General features: G+C 53.9%; 1 protein-coding gene across 1 annotated transcript in view; it reads right to left on the reverse strand.

Moving 5' to 3' along the window:
• The window catches only part of LOC100902184 (Down syndrome cell adhesion molecule-like protein Dscam2), a 57,375-nt gene extending 45,961 nt beyond the window's left edge, over positions 1-11,414 (reverse strand). The window contains exons 1-3 of the mRNA XM_029112521.1: positions 11,318-11,414; positions 5,373-5,705; positions 3,596-3,748 (exon numbers count right to left, since the gene is read on the reverse strand). Of these exons, the coding sequence (XP_028968354.1) occupies positions 3,596-3,748; positions 5,373-5,705; positions 11,318-11,414 (583 nt within the window). The remainder of the gene's footprint in view (positions 1-3,595; positions 3,749-5,372; positions 5,706-11,317) is intronic.
• Positions 11,415-17,176: the final 5,762 nt, after the last annotated feature.

Genomic DNA, 17,176 nt, shown 5'->3' on the forward strand with positions numbered 1-17,176 from the left:
CAGGGATTAACAACTACTTTCGGACATGTGGTGTTCTGACGCCGCCGGCTGCCTCGACGGCTCGCTCGCTCTGCGGCGGGTCAATTGAGGGCAAACTTGTGATTTGAATCGAATCAAAATCGAAACTGTTCGTGCCTCTGCGGGCACAACTACGCCCGCCGAGTCGACAATTTTGTTCTCATCGAGGGCATTAATTACTGCGATCTGTGCTTCAATCATCGCATCGAGAAGCTGTCTTGCCAGCCAGCCAGCGACCCAGTCAGCTTCAGAGAACGAGATGAGAGCTTGCGCAAAGGGCAGATACGAGCAGTCAGGGACGGCAGACGGGGAATCGGCCGCGAGAAGATCGGGAAGAAATTATCGAATAATGAATAAAACAACACTGCGAGCAGAAAACGAGAACAGCGACGGAGACGACTCCGCAGAGGAGCAGCCGGGCGGGCCCGTCGGCCGGTCGACGGGGGAGCTGGGGCATCGAAGACGGCAATTTCGAACAAGGAACGCGTTCGCTTGCTTTGCAAGATAGATTATTACGACGTATTATTACCGAGAGGAGAATTAGCGAGAGAAAATTAGGGAGAGCTCGAAAATTAGAACGTCGGTCAGACGGACAGCGACGTCGAGCAGTCAGTGCGTGAGCGCGAGCAACTCGATACTCCGAGCGGCATCCTGTGATTACGGGCTCCGATGTCATCAATCGTTCGCCTAATCGCTTTTGTTGTCCACCTGCCCGGATTAATTTATCGCTCCATTTCACTTTGACAAACTTTCGGCGACCCGAATTAGCAAGGCGTTCTGCATCTTCTGAATAAATACGAAAACTGCTTCTAGATTCTAGACCCTGCAACTGACGATCCTGAGCTTCTACCTCTCGAACTATTGGTGCTTAGACGCCCCGGTAAGGCACCCGGTTCAGACTCGCGCAGGGGCTTGTCATTTCCTCCTCCACCCCTCAATTCGATCGGAATAGAGAATTTGCGATTTCCTCCTCAATACTCGTCTGGAAATCGCGGAGAACAGATCCTCATAGTAAGCAGTATGAATGTATCATATATGTCCCACTGCACGACTGCTCTTCGGGTTGGTCGAATCAGCGCGATGTCGCCGACGAGACGTCTCGGAGGAATGTCCAGGAGGAAGAAGAGCGAGATCGACATGAAAGCAGCCGAGAGATCGTCCAGGGCTCGAACAGCCATCACCAAGCAATTTGAAGCGCTCTAGAGGAGTTGATTCCACGGAAATATAGTGAATGTTCAGCCGCCACTTCCGCTGAATCCCAGCATGCATCCATGGAGTTTTGTTCTCGGAAATTCGCCGACAATGAGGTGCAAGCATGTTCTGGAGTACCCTTCCGCCTCTTCCGACCGGGATGGGGATTCCCAGTCCAAACTCCAAGAGGTCATCGGCAAAAACGGAATACGGGCCGCGCAAGGTACGCTCTATCCGTGAACCCCCCACACTCCGAGCGCACTCGCCCTGTTGATACGGAATGCGCGGACCGTGAAGCTGGGGAGCCTCCTCGCTGTTCATACTCTGATATCAAGCGCTATTGTTGTTGTATAGAAGTTATTTTTGCTTCTGTTGATGCAGCGAGGCAAACTTCCGCTCCGGGTGAAAAGAATTAACAAATTAAAAATGAATCAGAGGAGCAGCGTCCTCTAAGTCGTTGACTCGTGGAGTGGAAGAGCAGGGGAGCGGGACTCGTTCGCTGAGCAGCAGCAGCAGTCGTCGTCATCGTCATCGTCGTTGTTGTTGTCGTCGTTACTGTTGTTGTTGTTGCTGCTGCTGCTCCTGCCGCACCCATTCTTTTGAGGGTTGCTTTGCTGTCGACGTTATTTCTCGTGGTGCCCCTCATTTTCTTCGCTGCGTCTCTCGCGTACAGCAGCGGCTCGTCTGCCCCCCAGAACCATCATCATAATAAAAACTAAGCCGAACTATGACAAGGAAAGAAAATGTGAGAGGGATAGATACACGCTCATTGTCCCGGGGAGAAGAAGAAAAAGCCAGCTCGCGCCGACCAGTCCCTAAACGCCGAGTCTTTCTTTGTTTCGAGCGATAGGGGCAGCAACGGAGGAAGGAAACCGGTCGGGAGACGCATCAACGCCGGGGCGGAACTAGCTAGCTCCAGGCGAGCTACTCCGGCTAGCCAACGAGACATGCGACGAACGACGCATGACAAGCACTCGTGCCTCCAACATGTGAGGGCGGTCGTTCGTTCGGTCGCACTGTCTGTCTGCGCGTCGAAAACACCACCGAGAGCGGCTTGTAAAGTCGCTCGTTGAATGGAAGTAAATTTCACCTTTTCCACGAAAATGGCCTACCCAACAGGAACAGCGAAAGCCATTCCCCGACCGACGACGTCGCGATTCGCAGCAGTTAAATTTTGCTCGCGCGCACTGACACTCATAACATCCGACGGGTGTACGAGTCGGGGAGAAAGCAAACGAGCAAGCGAGTAGCGACCCAACAGAACGGGCTGCCTGGGGACGAGCTGCACGAGAAAAACGGCTGCCACGGAGCCCTGACTTGAATCAAATGACACTTGCAGCTGCTGCTACAGTGGATTGCTGACTGACATCAATCGACGCGCTTACGATTGCAGCGAAAGTCTTGTGAAAACACCGAGTTGTCGTCGGGCCCGCCGAGTCCCTCCAGCATCGTTGGAGCGTTGATCTCCGTGTTCCTGTCGGAATATCTGGCTCGTGAAACGCTGCTCTCGCTCGCTGACTGACCGGAGTTCGGGAATCGATTACGATCTTTCGTGATGCGACCCTGGATACATCTGCCGATTCTGGTACTCACGTCGGGGCAGCGGAAGGAACTACGACGCTGCGGAGTCGGTCCCACGCCGAAAGGAACCTGACAGCGGAACTAACCCTCAGACTTTTGCCTCCGCCCCGTGGAGAAAAAGGAAACACGTCTGCGTCGTAATGAAGCTTTATCCTTTCGCTCGTCAACGACGGCGTCGACTGCAACGACAACCGCCGAAGCATGGGTATTTGCAAAGTCAGCGTCACCGACTGCGGAGTTCACCTCTCACAAGCCGAGGGGAGCTTTTGGTCGCCTGAGTTTCTCGCGAGCTTGTTCCCTCCTCGCCGTCGAATTTGTATCGTGTCACACTTGTCGTTAGCTACAAGACGTAATTTTGTCGTCTGCTCTCTCTACGGCCTGCTGTTCGCCACCGCCGACGCCGCTTGTCGACGTCGTTGGTAGGTGTTACCACCCGCCTTGTCCCTGTCGTCATAATGCCGTTCCCCGCACCGCCATCCTGGTCTGCCTTTTCCCTCTCGAGTCGTCGTCGCCGCTATTGTAGGACCTTATGGTGTATTGTTTTGATGAGAGGACAGCGACACAAAGACGAAACTGTGACGAAATCGCGAGCCGTAGGTGAGCTTGAGCCTCGATTCCCTCTGAACTCCTCTCTCAACCAGGGATCTCGATAATATTATTCGAGAAAATCGTATCTATGATTCGGCATCCTCAAATGTCACACCAGCGCAGCGTTAAATGCGAATGGGCTCAGAGACGGGAATCTCGACGACTTTGAGAGCATAGCCATTCACCCAAACATCATCGTTGCATCATAATAACTTACTGTGCTGTTGCTGCGCCGAAATTAGGAGTCCGTCGTCGCGTATCCACGTGAATTCGGCGTTCTCTCCTCGGTATAGACATCTCAAAATGGCAGTATTTCCCCTAATTGCGACACCGTCTTGCACGTCGACGAATGTCTCTTCTGTGTCGAAAACTGGAAAGATTGAAGGAACATGTATTAGATCCGAGCACAGTCATCCTTATCATGTTCTGCATGTCGATCAGGGAGTAACAGCCGGAATTACATCGGGTCGGGGGACGGGGGCGACTTTTGGATGAATGGGAGTTCTGAGGTATCTTGGCTGAGGAAGGCGGATCTAACAGCCTTTCGAGCTTCGCTAGGCACCTATGTATGTTTTTTTCCGGGAAGTCCCCCAGACATCATTGTAAGGCCTCGGAATACATCGTAGATATGATAAATCAGAAAGTCCCGACGATAAAAACGTTCTGCTGCTCTTTAGGAAGGTCTTCCCGAGACCGGACCAAAGCGACGAGGGGCCACTTTTAGAGCGCCTGACCCGCTCCAGGACTTCGGAAGCAGCCACGGGAGAAAGTCATTAAGGACAAGCGCCATCTTGCTACTGGCCGTCGGCTTCCCCTTTTCCTCTCCGGTCCATCCTCGAGCAGGGAAGTGAACAAAAAACTCTAAACGACTTTGGACAAAAAATTGTCATCATCGAATTACCGAGAAGAAATTGAAAAACTAGTCAATCAGACACGAGGGTAAAACTGCTTTCTGTGAACATTTCTTTAACGAAGATCACGGGGCGTCTGCAGCTCAGACTCGATGAGAAAGTGTTTTATGCTCCTGCGACGACGTTAATCTTGTACTGGCTGGCTCCGTCTGTTTGTCATGTTCGCCATGACATTCGCTTCGCAAGCAGCGAGCAAGGTGCAATGCTGTTCGGCGAACAATCCTCAGGGCCATTATGACCAGGCTTTCGGCTTCGACTAATGATCGAACTTACCGAAACGAAGACACTTTTTGATCTTCTCCACCACCAAGGTGAGGAGACAGAGAGCTAATATTGGAAATAAAACTCACAAGGCTCAATAATGACTCCATCGTGTAGTGGAGACAATATTGTGCGGGTATCGATAAGCGATAATCGTGTTCTCTTTGTCAACTAATTAATCCTCTCCGATCATGGTCTCGGAGAAGAAGACTCTCTGGCCAATCTTCAACAGGATTCCGGAATTCCCTGCGACTGCAGGTCCAAGCCTTCTGGCCGAGTCCTCAGTGAGGTCACACGACCGAAATGGAGGCAGCTCCGGGCTTGAGTTGTTTCATTTGTCGAATGAGACGATTGAATTAAATTGTTTGATTCGAGGAGTTGATTCGACAACGCTCGTGGGTGTTGAGCTATTTAGAGTGTCTCGTTGAGCGGCTTGTTCTACTCATTGCGAACATTGACGCGGCGGTGGGAGACAATCGAATGAAGGGTTCGCCGAGAAGATTGTCTCGTCGACGATCAATTCGAGTTGATAGCCCGTTCGCGCATTCTCGACGGAGACGTCGGTCGCGATGACGCCGAACTCGGGGGCTCGAAAGAAACAGCGGATGAAGAAAGCCTTCCGAGGAAGTTATCGGGAACCCGCTTCAAACCGCACTGTGCCGTGGGTTTATCGGCCAACATTCAAGATTGAGCAGGGTAGCGAGAAGAGTGTCTCGGATAATGAGCAGAATCCATTCCGAACCGGAACAGAGCGGAACCCACTCGGACGTGAACCCTACGGGAGCGATATCGGGGCACCGGGGAAAAGTTCAAGACACTCACTTGCTAACACCTTGACTAGGCGAGACGCAATCACAGCGAGAGAGTTGTGAGCGACGCATCGGTAGTATCCGCTGTACACAGACTGGTTGTACATGGCAGCCGAAATCGGATGAAGTAATAAAACGCCCGAATCGCTCGACTCCACCTCAGTGTCGTCGAGTCGCTTCCAGACGATTTCGGGTTTCGGGATCCCATCCGCTATACAATGGATTTCGGCGCCTTTATCCGCTGTGTACTCGAATAATGCGGGAGGCTCACTGATGAAATAAGGTGGTCTCTGCATGCCCAGTTCGCCGCCTGCCGAGAGCTGTTGGGCGTTGCAGATGTAGACGCCTGCAAGGAAAAAAATTATTAGTCCAAATCTTCAGAGTTGGCTGAGTGAGCTAATCCAGGGGTATTTCACGGTCCCTCGCTCATCGATAGTCCAGGCTTTCGCTCAGGGAAGGTCATCCGGGTCTCGGGAGAACCCCGACATGCTCGTTTGACCCAACGTACTCCTTGCCTTGGGGCTCGAAAAACTGATCTCTTGTTGACGTGGTCTCAGCAGTTTAGGTCTCGGAGAGCACGGGTCTCATACGTTAGCTGCAGGCGATCTCCGACTACTACATACAACTACTCGCCGCCGCCTTCGCCGACGACAACAATAAATCATCTCAACTCATTTCCATATCCGAGATCTCGCTGGTTGACTCGCTCGTCGGGCGAGGATGACTAGCCGGTCCTCTTCGCCGGCGTCAATCGGAGGGCACTTTTCGGATCTGTCGATCCAACAGAGAAGCTCCGGACCCCCGACGATGGAAAGGATGATAAGGTCGATGGGATCCGAGAGCAAGAGTCGGCGAATAACGAGGGAAGAGGAGCATCGAGAGGCATCGAGTGGATGAGCGAACGGTGAACGGAGAGAAAGCACGCCCTCCAAGCGAACCCTGAACCCCGGCTTCTGGTTGTTGTAGGATCTGTGTATTTGCAGTTCGTTCGTTCGTTCGCTGGATGCTTCCTTCATTCTGATGGTAATGTGATAGGAGTCTGCCGTCCCGCTCGCGGAACTGGGAAGCCTACTGGTGGGTTTGTTCGGTGCTTCGCTGCTTGTTTGTCTGGTCAGCGGCTTCTCCGGCCCAGCTTCGCCACCTTCCCGCCCAGCGCCCAGTGACCCAGCGAGGAAAGCAATCCCAGCGGCGAGCATTCAACAAACGATTCCGGGGCGAGTAGGACCAGCGAGCGGTGGAAACCAGATGGCAGAGAGTGGAACAGATGAAAGTCATATCGTCAGCAGAGACAACGAGATCATCATAATCATGACGTATGTTCGCTCGCTCGCTTGTGTACAGTACCTACCCGCGGAACACCTCAATGATCCCTGCTGCTCTCATAAGGTGGCTATTCCGGTAATTCGTCGGAGCTTCTGGCGGGTCTCCCCGCGCTTTGTGGCTCTCCCGGCAATGATCCATCGAGCTCGAAAGATTAACGCAAACGCAATATCGCACAGCCAGCCGGCTCTTCGCAGATTCCCAGCAGCGCCGCCCGGCAATCAACGAGTTGAGCAAATACGAAGCCGTCGTCGACGTCGGCGGCGGCGGCGTTTTCTTTCATACAGTCTGATTCATACGAACTCATCGACGTCGGTCGCACGAGTAGCCGCGGGCTCCGCATCGGTGTACTCAGTTCGAGCTTGCGTATTGTCTCTCTCTTTTCACCGTCGCGCGTAAGCCGACATCTGTGATGCTCCGCGTCAACATGTCTACGTTCACGGAAGCGAACATATTTTAAAGCTCGGGACAAGTGCCCCTTTGTAGGGAGCTCTCGGAGACGGTCACTACATATTTGGTCTCGCAAGCCAACGATGCGAGATTTTCAGAAAAAATACTCTCCCGGACCGCGGCTCCAGACCCTGGAAGTTGGAGCTCTCCACGCGACTCGATCGAGACAGAGCTGGAGTCTTGTTCGCCGGTGCTGGCCATGTACGGAGCTACGATCCTCCGCCGACTACATATCTGTCGAAGGGATTCGCCTACGGCACTCATTGAACCGTCAGCCAACGGGGAACGCGCCAAGAGAGAGGGGGTGGAAGGTTGAACGGGGAGGTATAGCGAAGATTACCGAGTGAGAATCGCTGAACTACGAGAAATGATGGGGTCCCGACCCAGCTGGAGCAACAGCGGCAGCAATTTGAGTAGTTGAAACTGCCCCGATCCCGCGGTCGCACACCATGACTCGGAACTAGCGCGGAGGCGGCTGCCCTTGGTGGTTGTAGAACAGTAGTTACTAGGGAACAGCGGAGTGCGTTCGGAAATGAAACAATTTCTAAGGCCGGAAGCTACACTGAGTCATAAGGGTTTCGCCCGCGGCTTGTACTTCTTCTTTTCCAGCAGCTCTTTCGACTATTTTTTTCCCTCTCCGCTTCTCTCCCATCGCGCTCCTGCCAGTCCTAGTTACGCGGGGCAACCGAAGCCGTCGACTTCGGCGAACAGGGCCCGCCGAGCTAGGTCAAGCCTAACTGGAGTCGACGAACTCGAGTCGGGAGCTGAACGAAAACCGATCGAGGAGGGTCAGAGCGGAGTTCTATCACCAATTCGAGCTCCGTGCAACACGTCCGGTCGTCTTCCTACCCGAGGAATCGACGAGGCATAAATCACAAACTCATTTACGGGGCTCCCTTCCCCGTACGAGAGACTTTCAAGAATCCTGCCAACCGAAAACCTACCCCCTCCCCTACCCTTACCCCCACGTCCTTATACCGCCGATCTCCTCCTCCCATTCCATGTCCCAGTATTCCCCTCATTCCTCTGAAACGTTCCTGTTCGTGTAGGAACGAGCATCCAGATGGTAGGACTCGGCGCGGAACCGGTGAGTAACCGGCGAGAAGCTAATCCCCGGAATCTATTCGAGGCCACGGCACAGTTTCCCTCTGGAGTCTGCTCCGAATATCAGTCAGTCAATCGGGCTCGCATCGGTCCGCTCCCATTCTTCCAACGAGTGCACTCTCGCAGGGACCACTCTTCCTTCTCCCTTTCCATGCTTGTGTTTCAGGGAACACGCAAATAACGCCGCGCCTGGCTCAGCTGAACGTCGTCGGATACGTTCACGAAATGTTGACAGGACGGATCCCGTGCCGAGAAGCTCGGACGAGCTCCCGCCAGGGCGATCGTGACTCTTGACGGAGGACATCGCGTTTCCCTCTCTCCGCCCTGTTCGTATCCCCCATCACGCGAGGGAGCCTCCGGCGACGACTGGTAGCTGCTGAGTCGACCCGGGCCACCGGAGACACACCCCGGACAGGTGAAACACCAACCAGTAAGTCTGTGTGTCTGTTCGCCAGTCCACGAGCCACCAGCGGCAGCCGAGCAAAAACTGACGGACCAGCGAGCCTATGATGATGAAGACGGAGTGACAAGGAAGCCATTAAATTAGCGAGACCGGTCAGAAAGCCGTGTGGTTAGTTGTTGTCGTGTCCTTGACGTCGGCTTCCTGTGCTCGGCCATTTCGTTGGTCTGTCCGTCCGTCCGTTCGTCCATTCGCTCGCGTGCTCGCCCCGACGCTCGTCGTCGGTGGTGGTGGTGATGGTGGCGGTCTTCCCTCTGGTGGTCGTCTTCCGTCAGCCTGGCCGACCTGTCGTCGCTGCCTCTCATAGCATCCTCGTCTCGCTGTGTTGCTTATGACAGACGTCCCGCTGACATTCGTACAGATTACCAAAGCCGGGAGCATCGGTGGTAGACACGCTGCAGAAGGAGTAAAAGCAAGCAGGTAGCGAGCATCAGCGGCAGCACCTTTTCACAGGTCTTCGTGCATCGCTGACTTTGTCTGATGACGCTTCGTCGAGATTACGCTGCAAGCACCATGATAGACGCTGCCACGTCCAGGAGAGGGGAGGAACGGGCCGAGAACTGCTGGTGAACGAGGTCGAGAACTAGTAGGAATGTGAGAAGGAGAAGCATGACGACGACGAGCCTGCCGGGGAAGAGAGTCGACAGGAGAGTGAGGAAGAGGGAAGATTGGATGGATCGAACACCATATCCATCTGCGGGATCTCTCTCGTGCTTTCCTCGCAATCTCCTGATTGAACGTTTGTCGTTCCGATGTGTACACGAGTTAATTTGTTACGGAGTTGATAAAGATATGGTTCCCAGATTTACCACAGAAGCTTCGGGGGAACTTGTGTGCGAGGTTTCTCTCGGGAGACTCTGGCGGAATTCGCCGAGAATTCCTTCCTCGGTCCGAGATCGAACCCAGTCACGATTTCTGCCTCGGGAAACCGATTCAAGAGCGAGTGAATGACGAGATATGTGTTCCCTCTTCATCCTTTCGAATCGACCGACGTTCCGTGATATACCTACATATTATAATGTCTGTATGTATGAGGCGTCGAGTGGATGAATATGAAGGGAGGACAATGCCTGTCGGTCGCACTGCGCGTGAGCGCGGGGTCGTCGAGCTGTGCGAACGATCGCTGCCTCGGCCGACTAGCCGGCCGGCGCCGCTGCCGTCCTCCTCGAGTTACAAACGCAGCCATTTAAAACTTCCGAACCAAAGAGCGCGACTCGGAGGCGAAGACTCTTGCCGTCGACTCGTCTCTATTCGTTCCTACGCGTCACTCGGCGTCCTTTCGTTTCCTCCCTCTCCCTAGCGAACGGGCGACCGACCGACCGACCGTCCATCCATCCACCCATCCGTCGGTCCGTCCGGCCGCCCGTTCCTCCGTTCGTTGTTTCTAACGGGTGGAGGACATTTTTAATTTTCGAGCCATGTTTCCTGACGCCACCGCCTGTCCTTTACGACACTATGACCGCCAGCCGACAGGCCCGACAGGAAGCAGTTGTCACGTTGTTGTAGTACGTACGCTGAAAACGACCAGAAACTTTCTCGACGCCTCACGACTATATGGGGAATAGCGAGTGGCGCTGCAAGTGTTATTGTCATTATTTCACCATGAAACTGACACACAGCAACCGTGAAACCGAGATGCGTCGGGACGGAGAGCCGAGAGGGCCGGATGAGGGTTCCGGTGCAGATAGGCCGAGTGCGCTCCGACTGGAGGAGAGCGAATCACAACACGTTATCCGCAGCTTTCCGGAACGTATCGGCGCGGCCTCGAATCGTCCGCCGCATCTCGCTATACGAACACGTTGCGCGGTCTCCGTCTCAGATCCGTTCACGGAAATGGCTTTGCTCAAGTGCAAACTCAGACTCGACGGACGGACGGCCGGACGGACGGACTTTAGGAAGAAATGGTTGAAAGAGAAAATTCTCGGATTGCCGACCAACTTCGGACTATCTGTTTTCTTCTTGGGTGACAGTTGATGACGCGGCGGAAATCTCCCTTTGTCCACGACGGCGGTCTCACCCCACGGCCGCCATAAGTCAGTGGCCGGCCCTACCAAATCCCCGCGGTGCCGCTCGGTTCCACCTCCATGTTTTCAGAGTTTCACCCTGTCGCCTCAGCTCGCTGTCCCCCATCTCCCTCAAGCCGGAATAGATCTCACCAGCGATCGAGGCGGGGCACCTCGGGCGGTCGGCAGTTGGCCGTGACCTTACGTTCCCTTGACTCCGGGAGAAGTCAGAGTCGGCGGCCGTAGCCGCCTTGGCGGAGCAGAATTGGCGAAAGAGTGAAAACCGTTTTTAGACTACAAGGGAGGAGATTCGGCCAGATCATTGTATTTCCCCTTCTTCCTTCTTTTTCGAAGTCGTCGTTGAGAATGGAGGGAATGGGAGGGGAATGAACCAGATGAGGTTCAAGACCGGGGGTCGAGGAGAAGGGGGAGGAGGAGGAGTACAGACAGGGGGAGTAATGATGACGCAACTCCAGAGGATGGCACGCCAGCAAGCCGAGCACTTGGGCGGTCAGGACTGGCGCGAGTGCGCAAACAAAGATTCTCTGCTGTGTATAAAACCTCCTCTTCCTTTTCTTCCGCTTGGCTTCCGGTGCGTTCCACCACCGCCGGCAAATCTACCCAAGTTGATTCCTAAGACTTTTTTCCTCACGTTTTCAACGTATTCGCTGGAGTTTTTCCTCGCGCTCAGCACAAGCTGCAAAGGATCGTGCGACATAATTAGAGCGTCTGAAAGCTCTATTTCGGTACACCAGAACGACCTCGACAAGGATATGCGGCACTCAGCCCCTGACGCCTCGGGAGTCCCCGCCCGGCGACTGCCCTGATTTAAAATAGATAACACCTCTGGATCGAGTTGGGATCGTGTCCCGCCAGCGAACCCTGAAGGACACGAGCTTGAAAAACATGAGATATGTCCATTCCTCGAGTAGTTCTTTGATCGAGTTTCGCGGACTCCGAGAGACCGATACTCTAGTTTCCCCTTCACTCAGACCAGAATTCAAAAATTCACCCATTCATTTTTCGATGGTTTCTCGAGATCTCTCCCAGCCGTTCCCACCTGACCGTTCCCACAACCCTTCCCACGCAAGCCTTTGGGAATGTGTGGATATCAATCGGCCGCGTTGCTGGAGAATCGCCCAGAATTCATCGGAATTCTCAACCATTCCACCAGCCAGCGGTCATCTATCTCGAGATGGGGTTGCCGCCCAAAAGCGACCCCATGCCCGGATAGACGGGATCCGAGTAAGCGATTGACATATCAGATCACGCTTCCCGGCGAAACAATTCTAGAGCCACAGATGGAACGACCCCCGAGGATCTTTCCTCCTCCCGGCTACTCTCTTTCATCCATTCCTCGAGCCACCTAGGCCGAAAAGAAGCCTCTTGGCGGGAGAGCAGTCAAGACGAGCTCCTTGAGAAACCTTCCTTGTTCTACCTTCTTCTCCGGCTTGGCGAAATTCGTTTTGACTTTCACACCTGGCGCTGGAAAATGGGATGAGATATTTCATCCTGTCCTTCGCCCCTCTGCGAGTGAGCTCCCAAACCAATCTCGTCCGGCTCATATGCTTGTGTTTGCCCCGCCGCTCTCCGGCTACCTTCTCCTTCGCCCTATTTCCTTCGTCCGCGATATCACGAGCTCCTCGACGAGTTCAGCTCCATCGCTCGTCACTCCCGCTAGGATTCCATCCACCCTCACTCCCTCGTTCTGAGCTGCCTGTGGCGCCACGTTCATGCCTGCCAGCAATACCAGCCGGTCAACACGAGATTAAATGTGGCAGACGGAGTCTCGACTCGGACCCAGAAACCAACGCTATTTTTCTCCGATCACACCTCGTCGTTTCCTTCTATTTCGCTTTGTTCCGCAGCTGTGCGCCTCACTCGGAGTATTCGGTGTTCGGGAGCCCATTTTCAGGCTTAGCGCACGAGGAACTGCCAATTTTGACCACGGGGCGGGAATCTCTCGCAGACATTCCTCGTTTGCCGGGACGTTCACGAAACTTTTTTTTTGGAATTATTGGGCTTGAGTTCTTCGGGAACCCGGAAATCTGAGGAAATCGCGGATCCATGCGATTTTATTCGCCGTATTCGTCGGTGTCGCTGTCCACCGTATCCTTGATGGTCCGTCTATTTCCAGCGTCTCTCGGGTAGATGGAGAAAAAACGTTTGTTTTGCTATTTAGAGACTGGCAGATTCGCTGGACTATCAAGCGTCGCCTCTTTTAGTCTCCTTTTCTTCCATTATACCTCCGACGCGAGACAGCTGTCGGGACGCAGTGCATTGTGGAGAGGAGAAGACTTTTTCCCGAAATACCACATAGCTTTTCTCCTCAGAGCTCCCCACCACCCATAGACTTAGCGAGTTAACGAGGCCGGCCGGGGAAGCTGCTGCTGCAGCTTACTTCGACAGAGTGTGTCACAGCGGCTCCGAGAATACCGTTCATTCCGATTGAAGTCTACGATCAACTCCGAGGTTAAGAGAAGAATTCCCAACCGGAACTCGATTGGGCGAATTGGAGTCGCGCAGATGTCATGGAATGACGCCTATTGCTCGGGGATCCGGAATGGCAACGAATATCGCACTGGGTCGCTCCTGCTGGGCTTGGAAGGGAGGAATCGGGATGACTCGCCCCCACCGGACAGTCTCGAAGAAGCCCACAGATCCGTGTGGTGAGGCGCGATACCTTCGACGCATCGTCCGAATACATCAACGTAAGGGTCACGCTTGGAGAGAATTCAAAATTCGAAGCGCATGCTACTCTGCAGCTGCTGCTCCCCGCTGCTACACCAAACGCAAAAAAGGCGCAGATTAGCTCATTCCCGGCAGTTTCGACGCTGCTATGCAGGGCCATTGCTTCCTTTTCTCAAACACCTGCTTCGAGCATTAGGTCTTCAAGCCGCCTTAAGCTTAATTAGGTCGGCAATAAACACTTGGTCCAGAGCTCCGGCCTATCGGCACGGGCGCCGTCGACGCCTACGAGGACTACTCACGAACGAATGAGCTCACCCCCGTTTCGCTCTTCGTAGAATAAGCATTGCGGTGTGACGTCGGAATTCCTCGAATACCCGTCGTTCCGGGTTCGTTCACGATACGAATGAAGGCGACTACTATATTGGGATTCATTCAGGGAGCTCTGATAAGTTCCTGCTCTGACTGGGGCCCGCTCCCCGTCTTTGAATTCGAGTCAAAACCAACGACGAAAACCCTAAGGAAGCCCGCTTGCTTTTCTGCTATGTCTCCTTCCCAGTCGGCTGTCTTTTTGGCGGCGGCGGCGGCGGCGACGGCTTCCTCCTCGGCTAGCTGGTGGCCCCGTCTCTTATAGAGAGTCCCCTTTGGAGAGAACACATCAACATGTCGTTTATTAAAAGCAAACATTGGCTCCTGATGAAGCTGTCAGCGACATCGAACTCTCAACGAGGAATCTACTGACAAAATAACGACGACTTCCCCGAACGGAGCGCACTCGGCTCAAAACGGAGAACTGAAGGTCGGTGCGACGAGCGAATAATTATCATACGATTTCTGCACGCTAAGGCCATCCAAATCCAGACCGAGGACATAATGTCAAGCTCTGGCAGTATCGCGAGGCTCGGGTTCCATCTCCAGGACTCGTTTCCATGTCCGCATTCCGGGTTTCCCCAGCGGACGACGGTGCCGCGTCAACTCCGGCTCGGAGGTCAGTTTTCCCAGTGGACAGCGTTTGGGAGAAACGGGAGAAGAGGAAGAGGCTCACGCAATAAAATAGACAGAGTCACACAGGGGGTCACACATGCGCTCACTGGCTCTTCAATCCGTTGTCACAGGAGAGAGGTCAGGAGTCCGCTTCGAGAAGAAATTGAGTTGCCCGCTTCGTAATGTCTTCTCGATTCCCTTCTCTCGGGTCTCCTCCCGCTGCTCTCCCGACCCCCGACCGCCCTTTGTGCCGGCTGGCTTTCTTATTTCTTTCGGATTTCCACCCTTTCCGACAGCCTTGCGGTCCCCCTCGGCTTTTTTCCTCCTCACAATATCCCGCTCATCCCTTAGCAAGTCGGCGGGCGTTGGAGCCCATCGCTCTGTTCCAGTAGGCGTATAGGAACAATTCGAGGAGGCGAACACACAGCTTCAAAGTGGGCCCCCGAAACTTTCCCTGAAAGTCTTTCCCCTTCCAGCCACCGGTAGATCTACAACACACCTCTTGGATGTGACTCAGGTGCGAATTCGATCCTAATTCCTGATCCTGCTCACATTCAATGCGCATCCTTGAACTGAATCAGAATCAAAGCACTACCGCTTCGTACAACGGGTAGGTCGAGTGGTTAGCGCGTTTGTTACTACTCGTGTAAACGTGCGTTTCACTTCGTGAAATGCCGCAAGGACGCCGCTCGCGCGGAAGGCGGTAAAGGTTCGATCCCTGCTGCCGGAAAAATATTCCTTCCGGGAGCGCAGGTACTCGCCTTGATCCTCGTGGGTACATTTGCATTTGCACATGGATCCGTCCTCAGGAGCCTTGTGAATAACAGTGCCCGGGACGTTAAACCTTGGCTGTGTGGTTCAGCCCGGAAAAGTTTAGGCTTTTCCGTTCAATGGCTGGCCAAACAGGCTCATGAGTACGCTGTCAAACAATTCGGAGGATGAATCAAAAATAATTTCGGTTTCGGCTTCTTCTTGATGGTCCTTCACTCAGAAATAAGCAATTGTGCAACCGATCGGACGACTTCTCAGTTCGCTAAGAATTTTCGATTGAATCTCTGTCAGTCCGCGAGTTTCCGCTTCGGATTTCAACCCCTGCATACCCGTTTCCACATTTGGTGCCGTGAACGCAGGATCTTAATCACCCAACACAGTAATGCCCGGCGTCGGACATACCCCGCCGCATTCACGCTTCTCCTTTGTGATATCGTTGCCTAAGTCCTCCCGAAGTTGCCTCGAAACTCTCGCTCCGCTCGCGCGGATCCCTGTGAGGCCCGGTTCGGCTCGAAACGTCGCCGTCGAGAGTTCGGCTTCACTTCTCCTCTCTCGCGAGAGTCTGTGGGATGGAGTCGTTTTTTACCGAATTCTGATTGGATGATTGCTACCGTCACCTCGCTTCGGGAGCTTCTGCGGAGTCTGTTGCACGACTGTTCCCCGGAAGGCAGGAAAAAATTCACTCTGTGAATTCTCAGTCCGATGCAGTTCCCGCGTGGAGTCAGACACTGTCGGGGTTGTCGCCGCGAGCCGAGGCTGTATCGGTGCACTGTACATGACACAGCAGAATAGAAGAAACAATTTATATTCCGGACCAGCTGCGAGTCGCCGTCGAACAGAGAAGATGGGGTGCGGAACAAGGAAAAATAAACTTGAAAACAAAATCGGAAATCTTGCTTCTCGGAAGCGTGTCCATGATATTTTGTTCCAAGTTTCCTTTCTTCCTCTATTCCTCGGTGGGAGACTAGGGATCAAACTCTGAGCAAGATCCGGCGTCGAGCGCAACAACTACAAGATTCGAGACTTTTTCCGCCTTCCTTCAGAGGGCTTCATGCGTCAGGTTTATGGCCCCGCTGAGATCAGTTGCTCGCACTCCACAAAAATCCAAGAGGATCCGAACGAGCATTCGAGGCGAAGAGTGCAGCGACATCGTCCGCCGGATAGAACACCGAAGGAACATGAAAGACGCGAGCGGGCGAATGAGTAGCGGCGAGACGGGGCGCGACATTGAAAGAGAGAAGCGTCAGATAAATTGAGGAGAGTCAATTCAATACATTGAGTGTCTAGTGGTGGTGGTTTCTGTAGCGTCATAGATTATTTACAGTCTTCCAGTCGCGTGTCGCGTCTCGTCGTCATTGCTCGGTGTCTCGGTATTTTTTTAAAAGCCTGGGTTGGGGAACTGAAGAGTTCAGGGAAAGTCAATGGAAGAGAGGGCCGAGGATCGTGGGGCTGAGGAAAAGATTCGACGGGGGCTCTTCACGCCCTTTTACGCTGTTCCACTTTTCTTCACACCACCGCCGCGTCTCCTTTTCTCCGAGCATCCGTATCTCCTTCACGACGCCGGGCCTCGTCCTTGTGCTCTGGGCGCCGCCTCCCCCCTCCGGCCGTCTCTCCCCGTTCAACAACTTCCACTCCCGCCTTTATTCGTCCGAGACTTGGCTTCAAACTGCATTGTGCAATCAAGAGGCTCACTTCTCGAAAAAGAAGCCGGCGGCAACGACTACGAGGCCGCCGCGGACGACGACGACGACGACGAAGCAGACGAGGACGAGTAGGAGGAGAGAGCGGAGACGACGACAATTCAATTTTGGCGCCACAACGTGCCGAGCCAATCTGGTGGAATGCTTGCTTGCCTGCGTGCCTGGTTGCGCGCTCTCCGCACGCGGAACGGCGTAAAAACGTCAAAACTACCCCGTGGCCCTTTTCACTCAAACTCCTCATTCTCACTCGACGAAAGTGTTCAAAAGCAACACTCGCTTCGCTAAGCCGAGCCATCAACAACAGTAACAGCAACAACAACGACTTCGACGTCCTCGG

The sequence above is a fragment of the Galendromus occidentalis genome, unplaced genomic scaffold (genome assembly GCF_000255335.2).
Source record: "Galendromus occidentalis unplaced genomic scaffold, Mocc_1.1 scf7180000077512, whole genome shotgun sequence".
In the NCBI taxonomy this organism is placed as follows: Eukaryota; Metazoa; Arthropoda; class Arachnida; order Mesostigmata; family Phytoseiidae; genus Galendromus; species Galendromus occidentalis.